This window comes from Pipistrellus hanaki, assembly GCF_964339955.1.
Source record: "Pipistrellus hanaki genome assembly, chromosome: 1".
Lineage (NCBI taxonomy): Eukaryota > Metazoa > Chordata > Mammalia > Chiroptera > Vespertilionidae > Pipistrellus > Pipistrellus hanaki.
This window is the reverse complement of record NC_140503.1, coordinates 43,914,388-43,941,953: the sequence shown is the minus strand read 5'-3', so window position 1 is coordinate 43,941,953 and position 27,566 is coordinate 43,914,388. Positions and strand designations below refer to the sequence as shown.

Below are 27,566 nucleotides of genomic sequence, written 5' to 3'. Positions count from 1 at the left end.
TGCAACCAGCCAAATATTGGCATGATAACAACTGATGGATTGTCAGTATCCAGTGCTGCTTTGTGGAGGGCATAAATGGCTTTGAACAGGGGACTGACTCTTGTCTAACTCAAACTGGGGTCCAGCCAGCATCCATGGGCATGAAATGCATGAAGGCCCTGAGGCGAAGTAGGAATTGAATTAAGAATAGTATACAACAAAGCTTACATATGAAAATAAGTTTCCCTTCTTATATAAGACTCCTGTAGCTTATGATTCCTGGTTAAATGTTAACAAGATTAGCACTGTTTTGGTTTACAGAATAATCCTCTTGCTTTCTTATTCTCCCTCAGGGGATGGTATGAACGCCTATGTAGCCTACAAAGTCACAACACAGGTGAGTCTAAGTGATCCTTCTGATGGCTTCCTTAATAGACTTGGGTGCTTATACCAAGAAGGTCATCATTCAGATTATTTCTGGGTATTTATTTAGTTTCTTTACCAAAATCTTCCTTCAAGTTTCCTCAAGGTGGAGCAAGCCTACATCCTCTTGGTAATCTCATCTGAACCTTTCCACTTTTCTTCCAGAGAACTAACATTTCAGTGTGAAACTTTGTAAGTTTTACTAGGACATGTAGTGCATCTGATATAGTCCTGTCCCCCTGAGGAACTATGTGGCTTAGAGCTAGTTTGGTGGATTGCCCCAAACTATATATCACCTGTTTAAAAATGGTCACTTCTTCTCAGGTTTGCTTTGTGGAACTTCTTTTAATATTTTCCCTAACCTTTTGCCCTTAGGTCTGGTCTTCCTTTTTTATATAATCTTAAAGCATACAAAACTTAAACAATGTTGCATGCATGTTATGAAGCATAAAATATGAAGCCCTGAACCTACCATCATTCTTAAGATGAGTACCATTGAATCCCACCTGTGTCTCTCTCTGTCATATCCCTGCCTCACACCTTAGAGATGACTACTCTCCTGAGTTGTCGCTCCTTTATTTAAAAAAAAAAATCTTCATTTGTGTATCCCTAAACAATATACTGTTTTGCTCTGTTCTTGATTTTCATAAAAATGGCATCATGCTGAAAATACCGTATTTTTCGGCTTATAAGACGACCTCCTAATTTTACAGTTAAAACATAGGTTTAGGCCTATATTCACTGTATAAGACTACCCCCCACTTCCGAGGCAACACCAGTTCTTTTTTTAATAGACCGCCTCTCTGTGATATGGGAGAGGAATGGACTGACTGTTCTCGCGGAAAGGGAGGGAGGAAGAGACTGAACATAAACTGTGCACCTATGTATGAGGACAATGGGGGGTGAGGAGGGGGCGGAGGGTGGGTGGGAACCTGGTGGAAGGGGGAAGAAATGAGGAACCTTTGTAATATGAACAATAAAGATTGATTTAATAAATAAATAAATAAATAAATAAAATAATAATAGACCGCCTCTCTGACTCTGGCCAATCTGAGCAGGCTTTTTACTAGAACACAGTGTAGCTTCGGGTACAGAACATGTACACTGTGTTCTAGTAAATAGCCTGCTCAGATTGGCCAGAGTCAGAGAGGCGGTCTATTAAAAAAAGAACTGGTGTTGCCTCGGAAGTGGGGGGTAGTCTTATACAGCGAATATAGGCCTAAACCTATGTTTTAACTGTAAAATTAGGGGTTCATCTTATACGCTGGAAAATATGGTAGTGCTTGTTTTACTAGCATTGTTTCTCAACCCATCCATGTTATGTGTAGCTACAGTTAGTTTATTGTGTGATTATAGCATAACATACTTATCTATTTTTATGTTGTGAACTAGAGGCCCAGTGCATGAATTAGTGCATGGGTGGGGTCCCTAGGCCTGGCCAGCTATCAGGGCCAATTTGGGCCAGGTCATTAGGGGCCTGCCAACTGGGGCAGGGATGGGGGGAGGGACCATGGGAGAGCTGGCTGTGGGAGTTTGGCTGTGGGAGCACACTGCCTATCAGGGGATAGACACTCAACACAGGAGCTGCCCCCTGGTGGTCATTCAGTTGTAATGGTCACTTAGACTTATATAGATATAGATATATAGATATATAGATATAGATATTTGGCATATTTGCTGTTTTTATAGTTATGAATTATGAACATTCTTGCTTAGTCTCCTAGTATAAGCATAGAAGAGTTTCTGTAGAGTATAGAGCCAGTTCTCCTAGGTCATGCAAATTTTGGGAAGGAATACAGCTTAGTCTTTGCACCAATTTATACTCCCATTGGCAGTGTGTAGAAATTCCTATTGATACACTTTCTTGTTAATCACTGGCAAGGCCAATCTCCTTAAAGTTTGCCTATCTGGTGAGTGTTCAATGATCTCCCGTTATCATGCAGGCCTAGTCTTTTTTACTAGAAGTCTACTTTATGTTGGCTCTCTGCTACTTGATTCTCTGTCCCCTATAAATTCTATATCGTGTGACACCTAGGGGTTAAAATGTCTGCAGCATAGACATTTCATCTGATCCTCCCCCTTAGAAGCACTGTTTAGTCCATATTTAGTTTGGCGGCTTTAATTCTAGCAGCTAACACCCTTAATAAGTCAGTGCAGGATGAATGGGTTATAGGTGACCATAGAATTCTAGCTTTATACTAGACTAAACATGTTTCCTTAGAGCAAGGGTTCTTATCCTGGGAAGGAAACTGTATGCTTGAATTTAATTGGCTGCCTTTTGAAATCATTTATGTTTTATGCATTTAAAATAATTATTCTGAGAAGGGCTCTGTAGACTCCAGAGAGCCAAAGGTAACTATAGCTCAAAATTTAAGAATCTCAGCCTTGGAGAAAGTTATTTACCAGATGACTAAAACAGGGATCTGGGAAATAAATGCCTTTGATGTCAGCTGGACAACTTTCAAGATACTCCTTCATTCCTTATTTGGAATGAAATTGCCTTCTTTTTTTTCTGTCCCCAAGACGAGCCTACCAATGTTCAGAAGTAAACAGTTTTCAGTGAAAAGAAGATTTAGTGACTTTCTGGGTCTTTATGAGAAGCTTTCAGAGAAACACTCTCAGAATGGCTTCATTGTCCCTCCTCCACCTGAGAAGAGCCTAATAGGTAAGCCTGTGGTCTGTAATTCTGCTTGGGTGTTTTCTTTGCATTCTTCTGCAATGTATTTTCCACCAAAACTATCATATAACAATGTAGAGTCTTGTGGTTAGAAAAGAAATTATTTCCAGTATTTTCCTATAAGTCTCAGGAGGTCTAGAGAAATAGCACATTTTGACATGTTCTCTTTCCTTGGATATTGTAGAATATTATGGTGTTAGCTTCCACAGGTAGGGTGTGTGTGTGTGTGTGTGTGTGTGTGTGTGTGTATTGGTATCTAGGAGACTTAAATGATTGCTGTTCCTTCCAAATTGAAATATAAATTGGATGGGGATTGGGGGGAAAGAACCTTCCCATCATCCTCAGTTGATGTTTGATCTATACTCAGAGTCCTATGGGCCCCCCTTTTAGAAAACATAGACTCTGCAAGTCCCAGAGATTAGATCCTTCAGCATTTCAAGACCAATTTCACAAATGACTCGCTTTAAAGATCTTTTGTTAATGCTCCTGGCATAGAAGTGGCCTTTGGTTCTGTTTTGCAGTGCTGTTCTCATTGCTTTTCCTCCTGTGGGCTTTCTTACAGGTGCGCTCTTTTTATGATGCTTATTAATTATTTTTGCTTTTTCAATTCTATTCCAGGAATGACAAAAGTAAAAGTTGGGAAAGAAGACTCCTCTTCTGCAGAATTTCTTGAAAAACGGAGGGCTGCTCTAGAAAGGTAAGTGCCATACAACCATTTTCCTGAGTAACATGAGAACTAGTGAGAAGCTGAAACCTTAGACTCAATTGTAAGATGTTCACTGGAGTTTGTAGAGATGAGATACGTGGGTGAATGAAAGACTCACACCTTCATAGTAAGTCTAACTTCCCCCAAGTCTCTTACCTGCTCCGCTCAGGAACAGACCATCTTTTGTTTCCCCCTCCTGAGTAGGCAGCCAGTCCTCCTCTCCTGGGGCAGTCAAATATGAATAACTGAGGTCTCTTTCTGCCCAGTTATTTCTCTTCCCCTTTTAGAAATGTGAAGAACATGAACTTGAATGTGCTTACAAGCAGAGTTATACTTAAGCGCCTTACCTGAGGATATTTTAAAGTAATGAAAGACATTGCAACCCTGCCGGCACTCTATGACACTCAGAACCAGGGAGGCCAGCCTGACTAACCAGATAACTGCTTACCCCGTAGGTACCTGCAGAGGATTGTGAACCATCCTACCATGTTACAGGACCCTGAGGTCAGGGAGTTCTTGGAAAAAGAAGAGGTTAGTAGTATACAGACTGAATTTCCTAAGTGATAGCTGTCCCAAGCTAAACGAAACTAGTTCTCAAATAAATATTTGAGCACTTAACATGCATAGAGGCTAGTACCAGACTATGTCCTACTTTGTAAACACCTAAGAGTGACAACTATTTTTCAGCCTTTGACAGAAAAGAAGCTCTGCCTCTAGTCAAAAGCAACTGGTGTAGAGGTCACACTGCAATCTAGTTTTTTTACTGGATCAACACAGTGATATGTTTGGCAAGCCCTTGGCATGTCTTTCATAGGTTACTACTTGGCTCAAATTGAATACATTTTTTTGTGCCAGGAGCTGAGGGGCATTGGTTCAAAACCAGTTACCACAAACCACGGAACTGCAATGTAGCAAAAGTGTTGATTCAAGTGAACAGTCTTTTTTTTACAGGCTATGTGTAGGCTATTCACGATTGTGAGAAATTGGAGACAGCCCAATTGCTAACAATTGAAGAATTAAATAAAACTTATCAATACAGCAAGTACTTTATTCTCATCATAAAGTTTACAGAAATGTTTATATATATTTGCTGGAAACATATATGAAAATGATAAGAAGTAAAACATGAAACAACATGAAAATGCAGGTGTAGAAATATGTTAGTCATTAAGGGTCAAAAGAAACACTACAGCCCTAGCGGTTTGGCTCAGTGGATAGAGCTCAGCCTGCAGACCAAAGGGCGCAGGTTCTGTTTTGGTCAAGGGCACGTACCGTGGTTGCAGGCTTGTCCCTGGCTCAGGCCCAGGTCAGGGTGCTTGCAGGAGGCAACCAATCGATGTTTTTCTATCACATCAGTATTTCTCTCTGTCTCCCTCTTTATTCCATTCCCTCTAAAAATCAATGGAGCCCTAACCAGTTTGGCTCAGTGGATAGAGTGTCAGCCCAGGAACAGAAGGGTCCCGGGTTCTATTCCAGTCAAAGACACATGCCTGGGTTGCAGGCTCAATCCCCAGTGGGGAGGGGTTGGGGTTCAAAAGGCAGCCGATCAGTGATTCTCTCTCATCAGTGATTCTCTCTCATCATTTCTCTCTTTCCCTCTCCCTTCCCTTTCTCTCTGAAATATATTTATATTTAAAGCAATGGAGTCATGTAGCCCACTAGTCCTCCAAGAATGAAAAGGAAATCTTAATCTTTGGATTCTCTGTGTGAAGAGAATATCTATGTCCACGTGCTCACCATAAACCCCCAAGCCAGGCACTTTCTATAGAGTGGAGACAAAGTCACAAAGACTAACAAAATACAGGATGCCTCTCCAAGAGCCTAGTTTCCAGGTGGGCTAAGACAATATCTGGGACAACCTGGCCAAATCACATGTACCAAGTCATCATTCATGAGATGGAAATGAAGCCTTTCCAAGACTTATAAGAACATGAAATAGCCGAAACCGGTTTGGCTCAGAGGTAGAGCGTCGGTCTGCGGACTGAAGGGTCCCAGGTTCGATTCCAGTCAAGGGCATGTACGTTGGTTGCGGGCACATCCCCGGTAGCAGGTGTGCAAGAGGCAGCTGGTTGATGTTTCTCATCGACGTTTCTAGTTCTCTTATCTCTCTCCTTTCCTCTCTGTAAAAAATCAATAAAATATATTTTTTTAAAAAAACATGAAATAGATGAATAAGATCCTATAAGCAAATATGCTCTGAGCTCTCTGGAGTAGTGATTATGAATACCTTAATTATTCCAATTTCCCATTCTTTCTTCCCACCCTCCCACCTTCTTTCCTCTATCTTCTCAAATATATTCTTTCTTTAAAAAAAAAAAAAAAAAAAAAAAGCAATGGAAAAATATCTTTGGGCAAGGATTAAAAAAAAAACCCGCTATAATAAAATAATGTTGTATCTCATAGGAAAGAAAACTAGAAGGAAATAAATGAAAGGACAGGACTATATTTTGTATTTTTATTTTTTAATTTGCATATAGTATCTAGTATTCAAGTAAAGAAAGTGCTACTAAATATATGGGTCTCCTCCCCACCATCCCCATCCCCAAAATGTAACTTTTTAATTAAAAATTCTGTCTGACGCTTTAAATCTTTTCATTCTTCCTCTGGGATTCCTAAGTCCATTTTTCTGTTCTACCCACTTATCTTACTTGTTCCCCTAGAGCAGGGTTTGTGTACACTATGGCCCTGGGACACTTCAGGCTGGATCATTCTTTGTTGTAGGGGCTGCCCATGCATTGTACAGCTCTATCCACTAGATGCCAGTAGCAACCCCCTTCCCAGTTTTAACAACAAAAATTATCTCCAGATATAGCCAAGTGTATGTGTGTGTGTGTAAGGCGGGGAGAGGGGGGCACGCGCAAAGTAGTGTCATATTGAGAATTACTGCTCTAAGTGTCCAAAATCTAATTTTTCATTATGGTATGCTGTATATATAGATTTTTCAGCATCCCTTCCATGTCTTAGAAAAGTTCTGAAAGACTGAACCAATCAAATTGTTATAAATATTTGGCCTTTTTTTTTTTTTTTTTTTTTGCCTGATTAGATCATCACTAAACATAGCCTCAATCTGAATAAATAATGTTTCCGTCCTTGGATCTTTAATCACTGGGGAAAATCCAAATAGAATCAGAGCACAACTTCAAAGACTTTCAAGACCTTAAGTCCAGGTGTGCAGAGTATGCTAATCCAAAGGAACTTTTGACTTTTGACAAAAGCATACTTGGTATTTAAGCACTTCATGCCTGGGTGGGCAAACATTCTCAACACGAGGTCACCTGGGCCCACAGCATTCACACACTGCTTTCTGCATACAATATCAAAAGCAGAAAATGTTGCTGATTCTGTTTAGCATGGTCCTTTGATTTTTTTCTTCTTCTGTACATGCTGGTTATAGATTTGTCTGCCTTTGAAAACAACCATCTGCAGTTCAAATAATTTGTCTGGCACATTTTGGGCATGCCCTCTGATAGATACTAATTCTTCTGAACCTAAACTAGGGGCAGCAGATAACTTGCCATCCCCGCCTTCTTGGTCTTGTAGCTGCCACGCGCTGTGGGTACCCAGACATTGAGTGGCGCTGGTCTCCTCAAGATGTTCAACAAAGCCACGGATGCCGTTAGCAAAATGACCATCAAGATGAACGAATCAGACATTGTGAGTAGTCCTGTGCTGCCCCTACTCCCTCAGGCTTACAGATTGGAAGCCCTGAGGTATCGTGAAATTTCTGAAATTAGAGACTTTCTTTTTAAGATAATTCAGTTCCTTTTAAAAAACTGCTAAGGAAAGACTGTGCTGTAGCTGTGTGGATAGCTTCCATTAAAGCTCTGGGCTTGTGTGTTTCAGTGGTTTGAGGAGAAGCTCCAGGAGGTAGAGTGTGAGGAGCAGCGCTTACGGAAACTGCATGCTGTTGTAGAAACTCTAGTCAACCATAGGAAAGGTAACAACCTCTGACATGCACTTGGAGCCGGGGGAAATGGATGTCTCCAGGGAGTTGGACATGGGAGGGCATGCTGTTCCCAAGCCTCTCAGCCATTCACATTGCAATCCTCTGCCCACCTGGTCCTGATGTTCCGATCGAAAGATATGCCTGCATCTCCTGGCAAGAAACCTGACTCAGTCACTGTGGGCATTGAACTTTCCACCTGGGTACAGCTAGACCTGGGACGTGGGCTTCTGTTTGAGTTATATCCACAAAATTATATTATAGACTTTAGCTACCTGGTCAAATGAGCAATTTGTAAAGGTAGGGAAATCAGATGTGTCTCCTAACCCTTTCTCATTTTCTCTTTAGTGGGATTTGCTTAAGAGCTAGCGAACTTTGCCAAGTTTGAATGCTTTCCTTTCCTGCCTTAAGCATGCTGGACCAACAGAAATCTAAAGAGGCAAAAACCATTAGAATGAGACCATTGCAAGGGTTGGCCCAGGGCCTACTGCTGTGCTAGGAACGGTGTTTACATTTCTAAAGGATGAATTTTTTAAAAAGCACGTAAGACCATATGTGGCCTACAACGCTTCAGATATGTGGCCCTTCACATAAAAAGTTCGTCCTGCTTTAGAATATGCAAGACTGTGCCGTGTGACAGCATCCACTCTCATGCAGACAGGCTTCTTGCCCTGAGCCCGAGCGTAAACGGAATCGTTCCATCGGCCCGTGGGTATTAACTGGCCTCTGGCTCTTCAGGAATAGTGGAGCTGCTGCTTCCAGGGAGACCCAGCTAGTGGAACTCACGCTAGCAGGTGCCTCCCTATTCTTGTGGCCACGCTGCATTCCCTCACTTTGGAATACCGTTGAGTGTGGTGTGACTGGGTTGCAAAGCCCACAGTAGCCCAATAAGCAGGGGCAGCATTGCTGAGACAGCCAGGTACCAGCTGACTTGTTCCTTTTATTTTGTTTTGTTTTGTTTTTGACTTCTCCCTTTTCCTTGTGAGATTAGAGCCTCTGCTGTCTTCCTCCTTCCAGAGCTAGCGCTGAACACGGCCCAGTTCGCAAAGAGTCTAGCCATGCTTGGGAGCTCAGAGGACAACACGGCCTTGTCACGGGCGCTCTCCCAGCTGGCTGAGGTGGAAGAAAAAGTTGAGCAGCTCCACCAGGAGCAGGCCAACAGTGACTTCTTCCTCCTTGCCGAGCTCCTGAGCGACTACATTCGCCTCCTGGCCATAGTCCGAGTAAGCTTCTTTCCTCTTTCTCCTCCCCTGACTCCATCTGTCTTCCCTTTGCTCTCCCCTTCCCAAAAAAGTTCAATTCATTATACTTCAAAATAGCTGAAACCTTTTCTGTTCTCAAGAGAGAAGGCATCCTGTGAACCAAGAAATCCACTTAACTGTTCGCTAGTTACTGCTAAGTCATTTTGAGGCCCACAGCCAGGTTTTAAACGCATTAGGAGAAGAGACCACTCCTGAATTCCCTGTGGCCTCTCCTTGTTATTGAAGCTGGACAGTATCCTAGGGCTCCTCTCAAGCCAGGCTGTGTCAGGGCCCTGGCGCAGTCATTGCCTCAGTCCTCTGGTCTTTGCCTCCTTAACAGTAAGCGGTGGCTCTGCCTGGTAAGAGCTCTTGCTGGCTTCCACTTGTCCTCCAGTGTGAGCAGTCAGGTAACTACAGAACCAGCTTGGCATTGCATGGAGGAGTGTGCCCAGGGGCTGAGAGAGCTTGTCACCAGAGCCCCTTGTGTGCTGTGCTGACCACACTGGTAACAACACTGCCGCCTGCCCTGCAGGCCAAGCCGCTCGCCTTCTCCTGGCGGCCAGGACACTGGTTCCCCATGACCTCTCGGAGCAGCCCAGGAAGCTTCACTGGGAAGTGGGATTAGCTCTCGCATGACATCCCTGAGACAGAGGACAGAGCCCTGTACGGCCCGAGTCCGCCCTGGTCTGACTTGGGCCCAGAATGAATGAGCCGCTGAGTTGCAATGGAGCCACTTTCACCCCCATCCCCCTCTCCCCGCGCAGAGGCTCCGGTGCTCTGCTCCCAGGGCCTGCTCATTGTCCTGTCACTTTGCTTTTTGGTTTGCTAACCAGAGTGATAAGAAGCTGGGAAAATAACCTGCTTTGGAATTGTTAGAACTGGTCAGACTGCTTAGACTGGAGAGCCATTCCAGGGAAGAGCACTCTCTGGGGAGGCTGTCAGAGAGGAGCATTGTATGGGGTCCCTGGAGGGCGGGGGTTGGAGATGGAGTCTGGGCAGGGGAGCCCCTGTGGACGGGGGTGAGGGAGCCTGGCTTAAAGCTCCAGGTGCTGGGGCAGTGGGCCTGGCGCAGAGCTGCCAGCGGGCCTTTCCCTGAGACTTCCCCTGCCCTCCCATGGCCGTGAGCTGCTGGTGAGAAGAGAGGGAGCAGCTTTTCTCTCCCTCCCCCTGAAGGTGGGCTGGGCCCTGTGAGCCCGGGGTTAGGCCTGAGTCTTACCCAGGCATGAGGTCACCCTTTACCAATTCTTTGACCTTGAGCTGTTAAGAAATTTCAAGTGATCCTAGTGGCACTGCTGGGGAAAGTAAATTTGGTGGCATCTCACTCCCTGAGGTTCAAGTTTCGGCAAAGCCCTGTACCCTGAAAACCTCCAGGGGACTTATTACGCCAGGAAGGGGAGCAAATGGAACAGGGCCGAGAGGCTGTCCGCAGCACAGTCTTTCCCCCGGACTGTCTCTGGAAGCCCGCAAAGGCAGTGGGGAGGGGGGTGGTTTGGTTAGGCCAACCACTGTCCTCTGGAAATCTTGTTGTGGGCGAGTGACTAGAACCAGGGAAACCAGCAGGCGGGTTTCAGGGAGCTTCTGGGGCACTGATAGCCGAGAGCAACTGAGTCTACGGATGGGCGACAGCGCTATGTCCCTACGGGGGCTTTACGTGTGTGAAGATCTGTTGCGCTAACCCTGCATGTTATTTGGTTGTCCGTTTAAAGGTTGCTTTCTTATGTTGGCCTTCCCTGATATATCTCCCAGGCTAAGCTAGGTCCCCAGTTTTATTAAAGTGCCCTGCTTGTTTTCTCTGTACTCTGCATACTTGTAATTACTGATTGGTGATTATTAATGTCATGTCGGTCTTTTCTAGTAGAGTGTAAGCTCCATGAAAGGAGAGCCATGTGTGTTTCACTCCCCACTGCGTCCGTAGTTGCTGGCACATGGCGAGCACTCGGGAGGAGTGTGTAGGTTCATGGACTGGCTGGCCTGAGGGAGGGGTTCAGAGCCTCCGGCCACCTCTGGTGCTCCCAGCCATCCAGCCTTGGGAGTGGCATGCAGCAGCATGGCGCTGGCCCTCTGGAGGCTGGGAGAGGAGTCTCACTCAAGCTTCTGCTTTTTGACATTAAACTTCAGCTGGGCACTAACACTGGGCTGCGAAACCTGCCCTTGCTCGGTGCTTCCCTGGCCCAGCCGCTGGGAGAGCCCCCAGGCGGAGCCGGTGGAGCTCCTGAGGCTGGTTGTGCTCTTCCCAACACCTCACCCCACAGGCTGCCTTCGACCAGCGCATGAAGACGTGGCAGCGCTGGCAGGACGCTCAGGCCACTCTGCAGAAGAAGCGGGAGGCTGAGGCCCGGCTGCTGTGGGCCAACAAGCCCGACAAGCTGCAGCAGGCCAAGGACGAGATCGTGGAGGTGAGGCCCCTGGCAGCCCGACGGGGCGTCTGCTGGTCCCATCCCCCCCGGTGCTGCGCACGCCACCTCAGGTGAGAGAGGGGACGAGTGTGGAGGACGGTGGCTGCTGGCTGGCCTGGAGGCCTGCCCTCTTCCTCTTCCCATTCACCCAGACTTCCAGTCAGTCTGCTGGAAGGTCCTGGCAGGATCTCGGAAAAGGTAATTCAGTGAGAACGAATTCAGTTCTCTGGGCGCCCAGCCTTGTTGGTGAGGACCCGACCAGAGCTCTGCAGTTACGGGTTTTCCTGATTGCAGGATCGGCCTGCGGACCAGGCATCCTTTCCAGCCAGCCCAAGCTGGCCTTCTGCCGGCTCTGACTTACAAACTAAATCCCCACATGCCATCTGATCTTTCCCTGAGGGACAGACAGACAGAATGGCCAATTGAGGTCTCAAATATAGAATTGCTGTCCAAAGACAAAGACTAATAATGATCCGTAACAGTAAGTGATCCTTTTTTTCCTCTTTCTTCCCAGTGGGAGTCTCGGGTGACTCAGTATGAAAGGGACTTTGAAAGGATTTCAACTGTGGTCCGAAAAGAAGTGATCCGCTTTGAGGTGAGATAGCAGATCTACTTCTCACAGGTGCGCCGTGCCTGCTTTAGGAGTGGCGTTGGTTTTGTCCAAGTCTATTGTGTAGAGAGACAGGTGGAGCTGCCAGTAACTTGGCAGTTGTTATGAAAAGGAGTGGCTGTGTGTGTGTGTGTGTCTGTCTTCATGTTCACGTCTCTATGTTTGTTCCTAAGGCACTTGTTGCTGCTGAACTAGAGCAGTTAGACCCAAAATAAAACTTGCAGCTGTCATGTACCCTCTGGTCTCCTGTCCTGTCTCCTCCCCTCCCCACACCCTGCCATACAAAAAAACCTCGAAAGACCTTGGCAGAGGCTGTTTGGCTGGAAATTATAGCTATTTCAGCTGCTGGCTCCACTTCCTGAGCTCTGTTCAGCATTGGTCAGCAGTAACCACCACCATCCTATCAAGAGGGGAAAAAGTTCTGTCTGGTTGGTCAGTGTAGAATCCTGTCTCCTTTAGAAAGAGAAATCCAAGGACTTCAGAAACCACGTGATCAAGTACCTTGAGACGCTCCTGTACTCACAGCAGCAGGTATGTGAGTTATGCACAACTTTGATCCTCGGCTGCGTACTCCACAGACCAGCTATCTGTTTGTGGCTTTGTGACAGGATGGGCTGGCCCTGCTGGGGGCAGGGAGGGGGACTCAGGGGGTGTCTGTGCCCTGCTATAATCAATAATTAAAAGTAGGCCCTGTTGTTCTTACATGGAACATCCAATAGGGTCTTTTGCTAAGCAGGATTGCCCTAATCTTAAAATAAATGAGTTTGTTTTTAAGAATAAACCCCAACTGTCCTCTCCCTTTAACCCCTTGATACCACTTAACCCAATCCGTATGTGGAACAATGGCCCCACTGTGAGGAGCTAACCGAGCTGGGCAGAGATGTGACCTCTACAGAGATGCTTCCTCTGGGGCAGACCCAGGACTATCTTCAGAGATTATTCTAGAGGCCTGATGCATGAAAATTCATACACTAGAGGGGGGTCCTTCAGCCCGGCCTACCTCCCTCACAGTCCGGGAGCCCTCAGGGGCGGGAGGTGACCCGGCAATCGGGAAGGCGACGCCCCCTCACATCTCTGCTGCTGCCACTGCTGGTAGCGCAAGCCTTGGCCAGCCCTGGTTACATGAGCCTCGGGCAGCCCTGAGCAGCCGGTGAGGCTGAGGAGACTGGGCACCGCCATCTTGTGGCTGTGAGTGCTTCCATCTTTAAAGGTGTGGCAATCAATTAGCATATTCCCTCCTTATTGGCTCTGGGTGCCACTATCTTTGAAGATGGAACAGTCAATTAGCATATTTCCTCGTTATTGGCTGTGGGCACCATCACTGTTTGTGATGGCATGAGGGTCAATTAGCATATTCCCTCTTTATTAGATAGGATCTAGAAAGATATTGGGCAGTGTGACTGGCTGGCCAGTCTGTCCCAAGATCCACTCTTAGCCTCACCATTTCCTCAGCTCCACCTCACCGCAGGCCTCCCTTGGGGGTGGCTGAGGCTCTTGGGGGAGTGCCGTGGCTCCGTGCTTACTTCCCTCCAAGCTCAGGCTCCGCCACTGGACGGGGACACGTGCTTACTGTCCCCACTTCTTTACAGCTGGCAAAGTACTGGGAAGCCTTCCTTCCTGAGGCAAAGGCCATCTCCTAATGGACCAAGGACACAGAGCCCACCTGCCTGACGCTGCCTTTTTATACACTGTCCTCCTCCACCTCTGCTGGACCCGTGATGCATCCTGCCTAACCTGACTTCACCTTTCCACCCTGCCCCACAACCAGCTGTCCCGCCATTCTAACCCTTACTGCATTTAGCTCCCATATATATTTTCTTACCTGAGAGAATAGTTTCTTGCTTTAAGCAAAAAGACCTATAATAGGTGGTGGAATTATGGGATGGGGTGGAGTATTGATATAAATATATAAATACATATGTATATTTTTCAGGATGTGGTTAGGAACTGGGAATAACGTTTTCTGTTACTCCTGACGGTGCCATGAAAAGATTATGTAATAAAATATTTTAAAATCAGGTCACATGACTCAGAATGTGGTGCTTTTCCCTTTAGGCTGGGGTGCCGTTGGGAAGCAGGTCGGGAACACTAACCCGGTGCTGCCCCAGGAGAGTAAGCTTCCGCTGCAGGAGTTCACAGCTTCGGCTGGAGCTCCTTTCCTCCCTCTGCCACAGCGACAGGTCTCTCAAATCGTTTCATCCCTGTCCCCACTTCTTTAGAGGAGTTTTAAAGATGTCTCTTACACTAAGAGGGAAAACCAATTCTCCTGCAAAGGAGCAGACTTTCTCTTTTATGCCCGCACTGTAGTCGTGGGTTTTGAACTCCTTTTGCCACCCATCAAAAGTCCTTTTAAAAAGTGTCCAGGACCGATAAGGAGTTAACTCTTTATCCCCATAGACAAGAGCCAGGCACGCTGCTTCTAGGTAAGGTCATCCAAGAGTTCCTAAACCTTTTAAGGTTCCAAATTAGCTTACTGTCTGTGCCCAAGAGGAAGCATGCCATCGAGAGAGCCGTGTTCTCATCAGCACGAAATGAAGCCCTTCAGCCCTCCTCCCATCTTTCCCTCCCTCCCCCTCCTCCAGTGCTGGCCTGGCAGGGAGGCCTTCCAGATGTGCTGCTGCTGGGCTTCCCTCAGCTGTGTCCACAACTGCTTGAGCTGGCCGCTCAGAGGGACTGCCAGATGCTCTGTCGGCCAGGCTGGCAGACTGCCTACGTGTGCACACTCCTCACCCACCACCATCAAAGATGCCTCTGCCTGAGGCACTTAGACCTCCTATGTCCGGATTTTTTGTGGGTGGTTCAAGTTTGGGGAGTGGTAGCCTAAGGCAAGAGAATGCCGTAAACAGAAGGGATTTCCTAGACCCTGGCCTGTAGTGATGGGGGGAGGGGGGAGAGAGTGTCAGTGCCAGCAAGTTTTTTTTCAACAGGTTTTTTTATTTTTAAATCACTCATTCTCTTTCTACTTCGCTAATACACTTGTTATCACCTTTGATTGTATCCTCACAGCCTTCCTTATATGCTTACTACTTTGGCATAGTTATAAAAATATACACGTAGAATATTTTGTATCCTGCTTTTATCATTTGACACTGTATATATTATAAACGTTTTGTCTGTATTGTTGTGTCGCTGCACAAACTACATTCGTAAGGTTGTGTCACTGTAAGGCTTCCTCAGAGCGGCTGTACCATAATTCTGACTCCTCCCTTGTTGGATTCTTGGTTTGTTTGGTAACTTTTTACATTTTAATATAATCTCACACTTACAGAAAAGTTACAGGACTACCCCAACAAACACCAACATATTCTTTATCCAAATTTCCCAGGTATTTGCATTTTACCACATGCTTTATGACTGAATGACTTGCTGCATCTACTTTTGCATGTATTTCCTGAGTCATTGGAAAGTAAGTTGCAGATGTTTACCCTTTACCCCCAAAACTTCAGTATGTATTTCCTTAAGAACACTCTGTCATGACTTATAACTGTAAGTATAGTTATCAAAATCAGGAAGTTTAACACTGATATAATAACCGTTATCTAACCATTGGTCCATATTTAAGTTCTGTCATTTGTCCCAGTATCTCCCTGATAGCAATTCCATTTTTCTTGGTACAGGGTTATACGTTACATTTAGTTGTCCCACATGATTACATATGTCTCTCTGGATCTTGAAGAATTCCCCAGGCTCTCATCACGCTGGCACTTTTTAAGAATTCAGGCCGGGTAGTTTGTAGAATGTTCCTCAATTTGGATTGGTCTCCTGGTTCCACGTGACTAGGTTCGGGTTTTGTATGTGGAGCAGGAACAGCGCAGAAGTGATGTCAGTTGGTCCCATGAATGCTGAAGTTTACTCTGATCACTGGGTTAAGCTGATGTTTGATAGGTTTGTCCATTTTAAATTTACTATTTACCCCTTTGTAATTGAATGAAGAATTAGATCATTTGTGGGGAGATACCTTGAGCTCATGTAAATATTTTGCTCATTATCCACTGTGATTTTTTAATTCTATAATTTCTTCTACATTTATTGGTTGGCATTCTACTTCTAGTTCACCTGCCTCTATAAAGGCTTTTATTGTAACAACAGCTTGAACTAAAGTTAACGACGAGATACTGTCAGCAGGGTAAGCATCCTCGAGAGCACACATGCGTCCGCAGTGCCCTTTAAAGAAGGTGTCTGAAGACTGAGCAGAAAGATTTCATAAACACCCAGCAGTTTAGACTTGTTTGGGAAAGTCAAGGCATGGGCAGCCGCCTTCGCCACCTCCTGTCCCATGTCTCCCCACATCTTTCAAACCAGTAGATTAAAAAAAGAAAACTGTCTTTTCTCCTCACTTATTAATCTGCTTATCTGTCATATGGATGAAGGGATTCCTATTACTCAAAGTGCAAGTCATTGATCTTATTTATTTTGATTTTCAATCCATTCCCTATTTCTAGCAGGCCCCTGTGTCTTTCTAACATGTCCCCTTCATTTTCAGGACACTTTCTAGCTCGAGAGGATGTTTCAAGCTTATCTTGTATCTCCCTGCCCCAGCCCTGTTATCAGCGTTTTCTCCAGGGAGCCTTGAGTCCTCTTAATGAGAATTATATTTAGAAACCAGGATCTGGGTGCTGAGTGTGTGCATTGCTACGGGAGTCTCGATGCTTCTAGGCCTGGCTAAAAGAGCAAGGAAATAAATATGAAGCTGTACACAAATATATGTATTTGGATTGGCCTCCTGGTTCCATGTGACCAGGGTCCACACTTCCTCTTGGGTTATTTCCCCTAAGAATCTCTGGGCTGGAGTCCTGAAGACGAGGACTTAGAGCTGGAGGGACCCCAATATTCAATGTTAGAATTCAGAGACAGAATAGAGTGCGGTTCCATAGTGTAGCGGTTAGCACGTCTGCTTTACAGAGATAGAATATATGAGGGAAGTCAAAATGATAGGGAGGATCATTTATACATAGATATTTGTAACTGAACTCTTTCCAGATTTTCATTCTGAATGCATCTGTACCTGGGGACCCTAAAGAAAATAAATTCCTTTGCAGCTCAGGTTTTAGAAAGGGAGAAGATAATGCTGGGGCTGGTCAGGAGCTGGTGCTGGAAGGCGCGGCCTCTGCCGATGTGGCCAGGCCCACGGAGCGTGAAGACCGTGGATGTTGAGGGGCATCAGGCCACACGGGGGTGGGATTTTCCCCGCCAGTGCTCAGCCACCTGGGGTAACAGGAAGGAAGGGTCGATTATGGTGATCCTTCCCAATGCAAGGACACATTTGCTGCAATTGGCATATGCCTGAGCCGAACTCTCTGTCTTGTGAGACACTGGCTAATATTCCCTGCTCCATATTGGGTAGAGTCAGGCCTGAGCTGAGAGAAATAGATGAGAACAACTCATCCCTGTCTTCTGGCCCCCAGGACAGTGTCTGTGTCATCTGCCAATGGCTTGGATCCAGTTGTGTGGTTTCATGTTGGCTCGTTCCGCCAATCAGTAAACTCTCTGAAGTGGTGCATCTTTTAAAAAAATATTTTTAATGTGTTTTCATTGATTTCAGAGAGGAAAGGAGAGAGAGAGAAACATCAATGCTGAGAGAGAATCATCAATCAGCTGCCTCCTGCATGCCCACTACTGGAGATAGAGCCTGCAACCCAACCAGGCATGTATATAAAAGCTGTAACCTCCTGGTTCATGGCTCAGTGCTCAAGCCATTGAGCCACACCATCTGGTACATTTTTTTAATTTTTTTAATATATATACACTTTTAAAAATATATTTTTTTGATTTTCCATAGAGAGAGAGAGAGGGATAGAGAGTTAGAAACATTGATCAGAGAGAAACATCAATCGGCTGCCTCTTGCACACCCCCGACTGGGGATGTGCCTGCAACCAAGGTACATGCCCTTGACCGGAATCAAACTCGGGACCTTTCAGTCTGCAGGCCGACGCTGTATCCACTGAGCCAAACTGGTTTCGGCTGGTACATCTTTTTATAACTCCTTGGCCCTGGCAAAGATTTGGGCTCAGAATAGATAACTATTGAATGTTCCAAATAGATAACTAATGCCAAATAGATAACTGGTGAATGTTCACCAGTTACACTCTGCCATCTGGCATTCACAGTCTTCTGTGAGAAGACCCAGCTCAACTTCCCCTGTTTATCTCTTAGTCCAGTGGTCAGCAAACTCATTAGTCAACAGAGCCAAATATCAACAGTACAGCGATTGAAATTTCTTTTGAGAGCCACATTTTTTAAACTTAAACTTCTCCTAACGCCACTTCTAAATAGACTCGCCCAGGCCGTGGTATTTTGTGAAAGAGCCACACTCAAGGGGCCAAAGAGCCGCATGTGGCTCGCAAGCCGCAGTTTGCCCACCACTGTCCTAGTCCTTCCTAGCCATGCTGACTCCTCATGGAAACTGATTTCAAATATGCTCTTTCCTTTCTCACTTTGTGTGGCCTAAGGAGTCTTCAGAGAGGAGGGCTTTGTATCGGAAGTACCTCTCCTCAGTCAGTTACACTGTGAACCAGTGCGCAGCACTGTAGATGGAAGTGTTGGTAGATAGCAATGGAGGGCACTGGCCAAGGTGCCAGGAGATTGAGGATTCCCATAGACACTTCTACACGCCCAGACCATGAAGATGACTATGCAAAGATGCCCCTTAAAGCATTCTTTACAGCTGCAAAAATTGAAATCAGTCTAAATGTACAGCAGGAATGGATTAAATGAATTATGGTACATAATGCACCTGAATATTGCACAGTCATTGGAGATAACCTATAGCTATATTCATTGGCAGAAATACCTATTTTGGGGTGAAAAAGTAGGTTATAGAAATATATGTATGGTATGTTCCACATGTATAAAAAATTATACATGAAGGATGTTGATTGAATTCTTAAACATGGTTGCCTCTAAGGATGGAGTTGTGCATGATTTAACATTTTTATACCATTTTATGTTGCTTAGAATTTCTATGTATTTTAAAATCATAAAAATTAAATAAAGCTATTTGAATTCTGGGAAAACAATGCAATGCATCCTTTGGGGCCTAATTTAGATGTACATTCTCTGGAAGCTTTCTTTGGTTCACTTTCCACCTCACCCCAGATTGGCATGGGAGCTCTGCCTCCTTTATTTTTTTCATTTTATTTTTTAAAATTTATTTATTTCAGAGAGGAAGAGAAAAGGAGAGAGAGAGAGAGAAACATCAGTGATGACAGAGAATCCTGCACGCCCCCCAGTGGGGATCGAGCCCGAAATCCAGGCATGTGCCCTTGGCCAGAATCAAACCTGGGATCCCCATGCAGGCCAGACGTGAATGTCAAGAAATATTCAAGGTGATGAATAACAAGAACCTACAGCCAAAGATACTCTACCGAGCAAAGCTATCACTCAGAATCGAAGGCCAGATAAAGAGCTTCACAAATAAAAAAAAGCTAAAGGAGTTCATCACCGCCAAACCAGAATTATATGAATTGCTAAAGGGGGTTCTCTATGAAGAGGAAGAAAATAAAGATAAAAATTATGAACAACAAATATGTAACTATCAACAAGTGAATCTAAAAACCAAGGAAATTTAAAAACCTGATGAACAATGTTAACTGTTGAATATAATAGAATCAGAGGTATGGAAGGGGAGTGAACTTAAGATTCTGGGGAAAAGGGGAGTGGGGGGTGCGGGAAGAGACTGAACATAAACTGTGCACCTATGGATGAGGACAATGGGGGGTGGGGAAAGGGCAGAGGGTGGGTGGGAACCTGGTGGAGGGGGAAAAAATGAGGAACTTTTGTAACAATATGAACAATAAAGATTTATTTTTTTAAAAAAACCTGGGACCCTTCAGTCCGCAGGCTGTTGCTCTATCAACTAAGCCAAGTTGGCTAGGGCTCTGCCTCTGTATATTTTATTGATTTTTTTACAGAGAGGAGTCGATGAGAAAGAAACATCGACCAGCTGCCTCCTGCACATCCCCCACCGGGGATGTGCCTGCAACCAACGCACATGCCCTTGACCAGAATCGAACCTGGGACCCTTCAGTCCACAGACCGATGCTCTACCACTGAGCCAAACCCGTTTAGGCTGTGTAATGTGATTTCTGAGATGTGCCTCCTGATCTCTGAATTCCCTAAGATCCTTAACTAATCCTCTTATCCTCATCCTCTGTTCCTACCCATCCAGAGCCCTTCCCCAACCCCAAAGGCAGCCTGAGGGACAATGGCTACCCTTAGGCTCTGGTAATTATTGTATTATGAGCCTACGGGCCCAGATCTTGGAGTGTTTTAAGAGATTCTGAAATCAGGCCTGATTTGGGGTTCAGTAGCTTTGCTGTGGTTGGCAGGGCTGGTGCTCAGGTGCCCCAGGTGGGGCCTGCAGGCTGGGAGGTGACAACTTCCTGCCACACACTGTCCTCTTTTTGCCTCCTTATCTCTTGCGGAAATGCCCCTCTGGCTGTGAGGGCCAGCCCCTCCCCCAAGGCCACTCAGAGGAAGCAAGCTGCTCACATCCCTAGGATGTACTTTGTCTGGGTCCAAAAAACCCACAGAAAAACCCCTTCAGCCTAACACAGGACCTTTTCCCAATGACTGTCCCCTCCCAGCTCTAGGCCTCTCAGCTTCCTCTCCCATTATGAGAGACAGCGGTGAATACCAGGGCCCCAGCAAGCAGGTCACTCCATGGGAACATCAGCAACCAGAAAATGATAAGGCACCTGGCAGCCAGGGTGGGATCCAGACAGCCCCATACTCCCTCCTCACTCAGGGGCCTAGTAATAAGAGCTGCCATCGTTAAACACCTGCTCTGTGCCAGTGTGCTCTCCCAGGTGGGCATCATTATCTCCATTCAAAGACTGAGGCTTAAAGACCTTGAGAAGCCTGCCCAAGGTCACACCCCAGAGCTGCTTGACAGCTTGTCTGTCGTACCATATCCCACAGGATCCACAGACATTATCCCATAAGTTGTTTTCTTGAATACCTTAATCCGTACAAGGATAAGCTTGTGAAGGATAAGTTTCCCACCTGACTTTGTGGCATCTGAGCTTCTGATCCCTGAGATACCCTTTCACAGACATGCTGTGTGCGGCCCAGTTTAGCAGCAGGAGCAGAAGCTGGAAGACAAAGCAGCAGCTTGAGCAAATAGCTGGGGACCGTTAATAGCAGAGACTAAAAACCCCACTTGCCCCCAAAGGGTCGAAGGTTCGATCCCAGGTCAAGGGCACATACCTGGGATGCGGGTTCACTCCCTACCCTTGGTTGGGGTGCCTACAGGAGGCAGCCAATCAATGTGTCTCTCTCACATCCATGTTTCTCTCTCTTTTCTCTCCCTTCCACTCTCTCTAAAGAGCCATGGGAAGGTCCTCAGGTGAGGATGAACAATAATGACAAAAATCCCACTTGCCAAGAAAATCACACAGCACCCAAGGAGACAGCATGGGAGACAGGGAGCTTCCATCCGGGCTTTGAGACAGGGGCTGTGTAGCTCCTCCTGCCCTTTGGCCTGACATTCCTGTTATCTTCAGGTCTCCTGTTATCACAGCTATCTTCACAGAAGCCCCCATGACGTAAGGGAACCTGCGTGCATCTTTGTTCATTGAACCCAAGCTGGGCACACCAGAGGGGCTGGTTGGTTGGTTCACTGACATATCACTCCAATGTGTTCTTTGTAGAATTGTAGCTCCAGAAACCCCCTCCCCTCCGCCCCCCAGAAGCTATGCTGCCTCGGATGCCAGGTGGCTGGGGTCTCTGCCAGCTCCCGTGGCTCCAGCCCTGGTTCATGCATTCTGAAACAGCTGAGCTGCCTCTGTTGTCTGGGCAGCGGGGAGGGGACTCTAGGAATAAAGCTGCTGGCTAAAGCCTGGGGGCTGGAGCCTGCCTGTCCCCTGAGAAGGTCACCAGCCTACCCTGAGCCAAACTTTGCATTCAGGGTTGGGCTCAGGCAGGACATGCTTGTCAGAGGTGCCTTCCTAGCACAGCCTCACCAGGGCCTGCTTCTCCTCATATCTCAGTTTCCTCACCTTTAAAATAGGTGAGTCCGAGTAGCTGTTACCAACCAGTGCTCTGCGGACCCACTGGTGGTCCGTGAGGTCCGAAAGGTTGGTGACCACTGGGTTAGAGTGTTGTCTTGATATGCCAAGGTTGGGGGTTCGATCCCCGGTCAGGGCACATACAAGAATCAACGAGTGAATACGTAAATAAATGAAACAACAAATTGATGTCTTTTTTTTCTCTGTCCCTCCTTCTTACCTCTCTCTAAAATCAATAAACAATTTTTTTAAACTTACAAAATAGAGGATTAAAAATGGGTGCTGCATGGACATGCTCCCAGGAACAAACTGGAATTACAACTAAAATACAAAAAAACTTCCTGAATAATCAATGGAAAACTCACAGGAGAGAGCCCTGATACCAAAAATGGAGACCTCACAGAGACTGGTAGGAGGAGCAGAGGCCAAAAGGGCTGCCAGGCTCCCAAAGACAGCAACTGAAGTCCCAGAGAGATATCTCAGCTGTGGGGGTTGCCACTAGAACTCTGGGATCTAATCCCCAAACTGGGCCCCCGAAGAGTACCCATTGAACATCTTGCTATGAAAAGCAGCGGGATGCTGTCTGCCAGAGAAAGACAGCTGAAAATTCAGGCACCCTCTTAAAGGGCCAATGCACAAAATTCCCTGTGGAGCCATCCATCTTTGTGCTCTGGCAGAGGAAGGATGAAGTGGACTGGAGCTGTGACAGCAGAAGCCAGGACTAGGGACTCAGGGAATAGAGTTCAGAAGGCAGACACCCCAAGTTTTCTGGGTTGAGTCGTTCCCTCACTGGAGTGGAGGTCATCTTTCCCACATAAACATTTGCCTTGCCTGGGGGAAAGACAGTTGACACACCCTATTGGAAAACACCTTGCCCCGAGGCCACTTAATAGATTAAAAATAACAGTTAGCCTCCAGGAAGAAGCAACTGCCCTACCCTGTTGAAAATAAACTCTCACCACACCCAAGAACAATTGCCTGGGGGAAAATTCAAGTGGGAATCCCATCAGTCTGTAGGCAGAGGCAGTCTCTGGAGGCTGAGTCTCTGCCTGATCTAATTAGTCAAAAACAGTCTGTCCTCACTAGAGATTGAGAGGTGTAGAGGATCTACCTAATATATAGTCACAAACCCAAACAGAAAGCTAAAATGAAGAGGCAAAGAAACAACCCCCAAATGAAAGAACTAGAGAATTCTCAAAAAGAGATAAAAGAAGCAAAGTTAAGAAATTTATCTGAAACAGAGTTCAGAGTAATGATGTTAAAGATGAAAGATGCTCAACAGCATGAAAAAAGATATAGTAACTATGAAAAGAGAACAGTCTGAGATAAAGAATGACAAATAAAGAATGCATTGGACTCCCAGATTAGGGGAAACTAAGGATCAAATCAGTAAATTGAAAAACAGAGTTAAAAATATCACTCAATCAGAGAACCAAAAAGAAAAAAAAAATTAAAAACAGGAGGACAGCTTAAGGGAGCTATGGGACAACATGAAACACAATAATATTAGAATAGCAGGTATGCCAGAAGAGGCAGAAAGGGAGCAAGGAATAAAGAAGGTGGTTGAAGAAATAATGGCAGAAAACTTACCTAACGTGGTAAAGGAAAAAGTCACAGAAGTTCAGGAGGCACAGAGAACCCCAAGCAAGAAGAACTGAAACAGGCCCACGCCCAGACACATCATAATTAAAGTGCCAAAAATTAAGACAAAGAGAGAATCTTAAAGGCAGCAAGAGAAACAAAACCTGTTACAAATAAGGCTGACACCTGATTTCTCATCAGAAACTCTACAGGCCTGAAGGGAATGGCATGAAGTACTCAAGGTAATGCAAAGCAAGGATTTGAGACCAAGATTATTATATCCAGCAAGGCTATCATTCAAAATAGACGGTCAAATAAAGAGCTTCTTGGACAAAGAAAGGCTAATGGAGTAGAGCACCTCTAAGCCAGCATTACAAGGAATGCTAAAGGGACTGCTGTAATGAGAAGAAACAGAGAAATCTAGCCATACTGAGTTAAAATAGTAATAAGTAAGTACTTATCAGTAACAACCCTAAATGAAAATGGATTTAATGCTCCAATTAAAAGGCATAGGGGTAGCTGAATGGATACAAAACATGACCCAACTATATACTGTCTACAAGAGACCCACCTGAAAACAAAAGACACACACAGGATGAGAGTGAAGGGATAGAAAAAAATCTTCCATGTGAATGGAAAAGAAAAAAAGCTGGAGTAGCAATACTCATATCCGACAAAATATACTTTAAAATGAAGGCCATCACCAAAGACAACAAAGATCACTACAAAATGCTAAAGGGATCGATCCTGCTGAAACCGGTTTTGCTCAGTGGATAGAGCGTCAGCCTGAGGACTGAAAGGTCCAGGGTTCAATTCTGGTCAAGGGCGTGTACCTTGGTTGCGGGCACATCCCCATTCGGGGGGGTGTAGGAGGCAGCTGATGGATGTTTCTCTCTCATCAGTGTTTCTAACTTTATATCCCTCTCCCTTCCTCTCTGTAAAAAATCAATAAAATACATATTTTTAAAATAAATAAAATAAAGGGATTGATCCTACGAGAGGATATAACCCTGGTAAACATATAAGCACCTCATATAGGAGCACCTAAATATATATTTTTTTAAACTTCTAGAGGACTTCACTGGAGAGATCGACAACAATACAGTTATAGTAGGGGACTTTAACACCCCTCTGACTTCACTGGATAGATATTCCAGAAAAAAACTTAGCAAGGAAACAGAGACTCTAAAGGACACAGTGGAAGAGATGGATTTAATTGACCTTCATAGAACATGTCACCCCAACGTAGCAGAATATATATTATTCTTAAGTACATGCGGATCATTCACAAAGATAGACCACATGTTAGGTCATAAAACAAGTCTCTACAAATTCAAGAATACTGAAATCATATCAAGTGTCTTCTCAGATGACAGTGGAATGAAATTAGAAATCAACTACAGTAGAAATACCCCCAAACATTCAAACACATGGAGGCTAAATAACATGTTGTTAAACAATGATAGGGTTGCCAACAAGAAAAAAGAAAAATATCTCCCAAAACTCAACCAGAAGAAATCAGAAAACCTGAATAGGCCAATAACAACTGATGAAATAGAAGCAGTAAAAAACAACAACAACAAAAAAAAAAAACTCCCACCAAATAAAAACCTAGGTCAGGACTGCTTCACAGGGGAGTGTGATCAAACAGTCAAGAAGAACTAACACCTATACTCCTCAAACTATTTCATAAAATCCAAGAGGAAGGAGCACTTACTTCCAAATTCTTTTTATGAGGCCAGCATTATCCTAATTCCAAAACCAGATAAAGACACTACAAAGAAAGAGAATTACAGCCCAATATCCGTGATGAACACAGATGTTAAAATCCTCAACAAAATATTAGCAAATCACATCCAGCAATATATTAAAAAGATAATACACCATGATCAAGTGGGATTTATTCCAGGGATGCAAGGCTGGTACAGTATTTGAAAATCAATAAATGTGATACATCACATAAACAAAAATCGCATGATTATATCAATAGATGCATAGAAAGCATTCGACACAATCCAACACCCTTTTTTAAAATATATATATTTTTATTGTTTTCAGAGAGGAAGGGAGAGGGAGAGAGAGAGAAAAAAAAAAAAACATCCATGATGAGAGAGAATCATGGATCGGCTGCCTCCTGCACACCCCACACTGGGGATCAAGCCCACAGCCCAGACATGTGCCCTGACCAAGAATCGAACTGCGACCTCCTGGTTCCTAGGTCGATGCTCAACCACGGAGCTATGCCAGCCGGGCCCAACACCCTGGTACTGGCACAGTCGGACATCCCTCAAGGGGTCCCAGATTAGAGAGTTCAGCCTGGGCTAAGGGACACCCCCCGCCCCCAGGCACGAATTTTGTTCACCGGGCCTCTAGTACACACACACACACACACACACACACACACACACACACACACGTGTATATGTATATGTATATGATGTATATGTATATGTATATGTATATGTATATGTATATGTATATATTATTGATTTCAGAGAGGAAAGAAGAGGGAGAGAGAGATAGAAACATCAATGAGAATCATTGATTGGTTGCCTCCTGCATGCCCCCTACTGGAGATCCAGCCCACAATCCAGGCGTGTGCCACTGTCCCACGCTCTATCCACTGAGCCAAACCAGCTAGGGCAACATGTACCTATTAAAAAGGCAAGCAGTAATGCTTTGAGGCTGTTAGAATGTTAGTTGCTAATTTACACAAATGTCTGCTTCCAATTTATTCTTTTACTTTATTTGATTGCTCAATGTTGAGAAAATCAGAAAAATCCTGATCACAGAGTTAATTAGGCTTTTTTTTTTTTTTTTTAAGCTAACCTTTCAATCTCAAGATACTAAACAAGGAACGGTAGCCTTTGTTTTTATTGTTTCAAAGTAAAACCAGTAACAATATATAGGACAAATCACGTAATTGCCAACAGTCCACAGTTTGGCCTAAGAAACAGCAAATTCATATACTCTAGTCAAATAATAACTAACATTCATTCACTGTGTGGCAAGCCCCATGCTAAACACTTTAAAAGGATGATGTCAGTTAATCCACACAACTGTCCCTTGTACAGATAGGGGCCCTGAGGCACAGGGAGTGGTCCGTGCTGGCCCACGTCACCAAAGCCAGTGTGGGTGGAGCAGTCCAGGCCCCGCCTCCCTCAGGCAGCCCCTGGGGGCTGGGTCCCTGGGCCCGTCCACCACTGGCCACCTGCCCGGAGGAAATAATCCAGCCTCTGTGCTGTTTGTTTTCCTAACAGGGATAACCAAACCTCCTGCACAGCCCTGCAGCCCAGCAAAAGCAGGGCCAGTGAAAGGGGCTTTGTGTGATGGCGGCAGGGGGGCGAGGGCTCACGCTGGGGCCAGGAACTGGGATCCAGCCCACCTGTGACCCACCCGGCCAGCAGCTCCCCCCCATGGGGGCCTGTCAGGGGGGACACGGCCAGCCCCAGGCCTTCCTGCTCTGAGCTCGGGCCTTGATCCTCATCTCCAGGCTGAACGCCTGCACAGTGGAGTACGCGGGGCCCAGCTCACTGACAGGGCTGCTGTGGGAGTTCAGAGACCAGTGTCTACAATGTGGTCCCCCGTCAGCATCGCCAGGAACTTGTGAGGCTCCCTGCCAGGCCCGGCGCTCAGAAAGCAGGTCAGGGCCCTCTGAGCTCCGCCAGGCCCCGTGGCTGCTGCTGCTGCTGCTGCTTGTGAAGTTGGAGAACCACTGCTCTGTAATCTGATCTGAAAACACCCCGGCCAAGAAAATGTGACCAACCAGTATTTTTAACCAACTTTCCCCCAGAAACTTGGACATTCAATTCATGTGTTTAGCCGAAACCAGTTTGGCTCAGTGGATAGAGCGTCGGCCTGTGGACTGAAGGGTCCCAGGTTCGATTCCGGTCAGGGGCATGTACCTTGGTTGCGGGCACATCCCCAGTGGGGGGTATGTAGGGGGCAGCTGGTCGATGTTTCTCTCTCATCAATGTTTCTGGCTCTCTGTTCCTCTCTCTT

General features: G+C 45.6%; 1 protein-coding gene across 1 annotated transcript in view; it reads left to right on the top strand.

Annotated features, from left to right (window-relative positions):
- Positions 1-14,007, top strand: part of SNX1 (sorting nexin 1) — a 46,914-nt gene extending 32,907 nt beyond the window's left edge. The window contains exons 5-15 of the mRNA XM_084887310.1: positions 333-376; positions 2,926-3,067; positions 3,698-3,776; positions 4,241-4,316; positions 7,326-7,439; positions 7,629-7,722; positions 8,746-8,951; positions 11,222-11,365; positions 11,880-11,960; positions 12,435-12,506; positions 13,565-14,007. Of these exons, the coding sequence (XP_084743436.1) occupies positions 333-376; positions 2,926-3,067; positions 3,698-3,776; positions 4,241-4,316; positions 7,326-7,439; positions 7,629-7,722; positions 8,746-8,951; positions 11,222-11,365; positions 11,880-11,960; positions 12,435-12,506; positions 13,565-13,615 (1,103 nt within the window). The 3' untranslated portion in view covers positions 13,616-14,007. The remainder of the gene's footprint in view (positions 1-332; positions 377-2,925; positions 3,068-3,697; positions 3,777-4,240; positions 4,317-7,325; positions 7,440-7,628; positions 7,723-8,745; positions 8,952-11,221; positions 11,366-11,879; positions 11,961-12,434; positions 12,507-13,564) is intronic.
- The last annotated feature ends 13,559 nt before the right edge of the window (positions 14,008-27,566 follow it).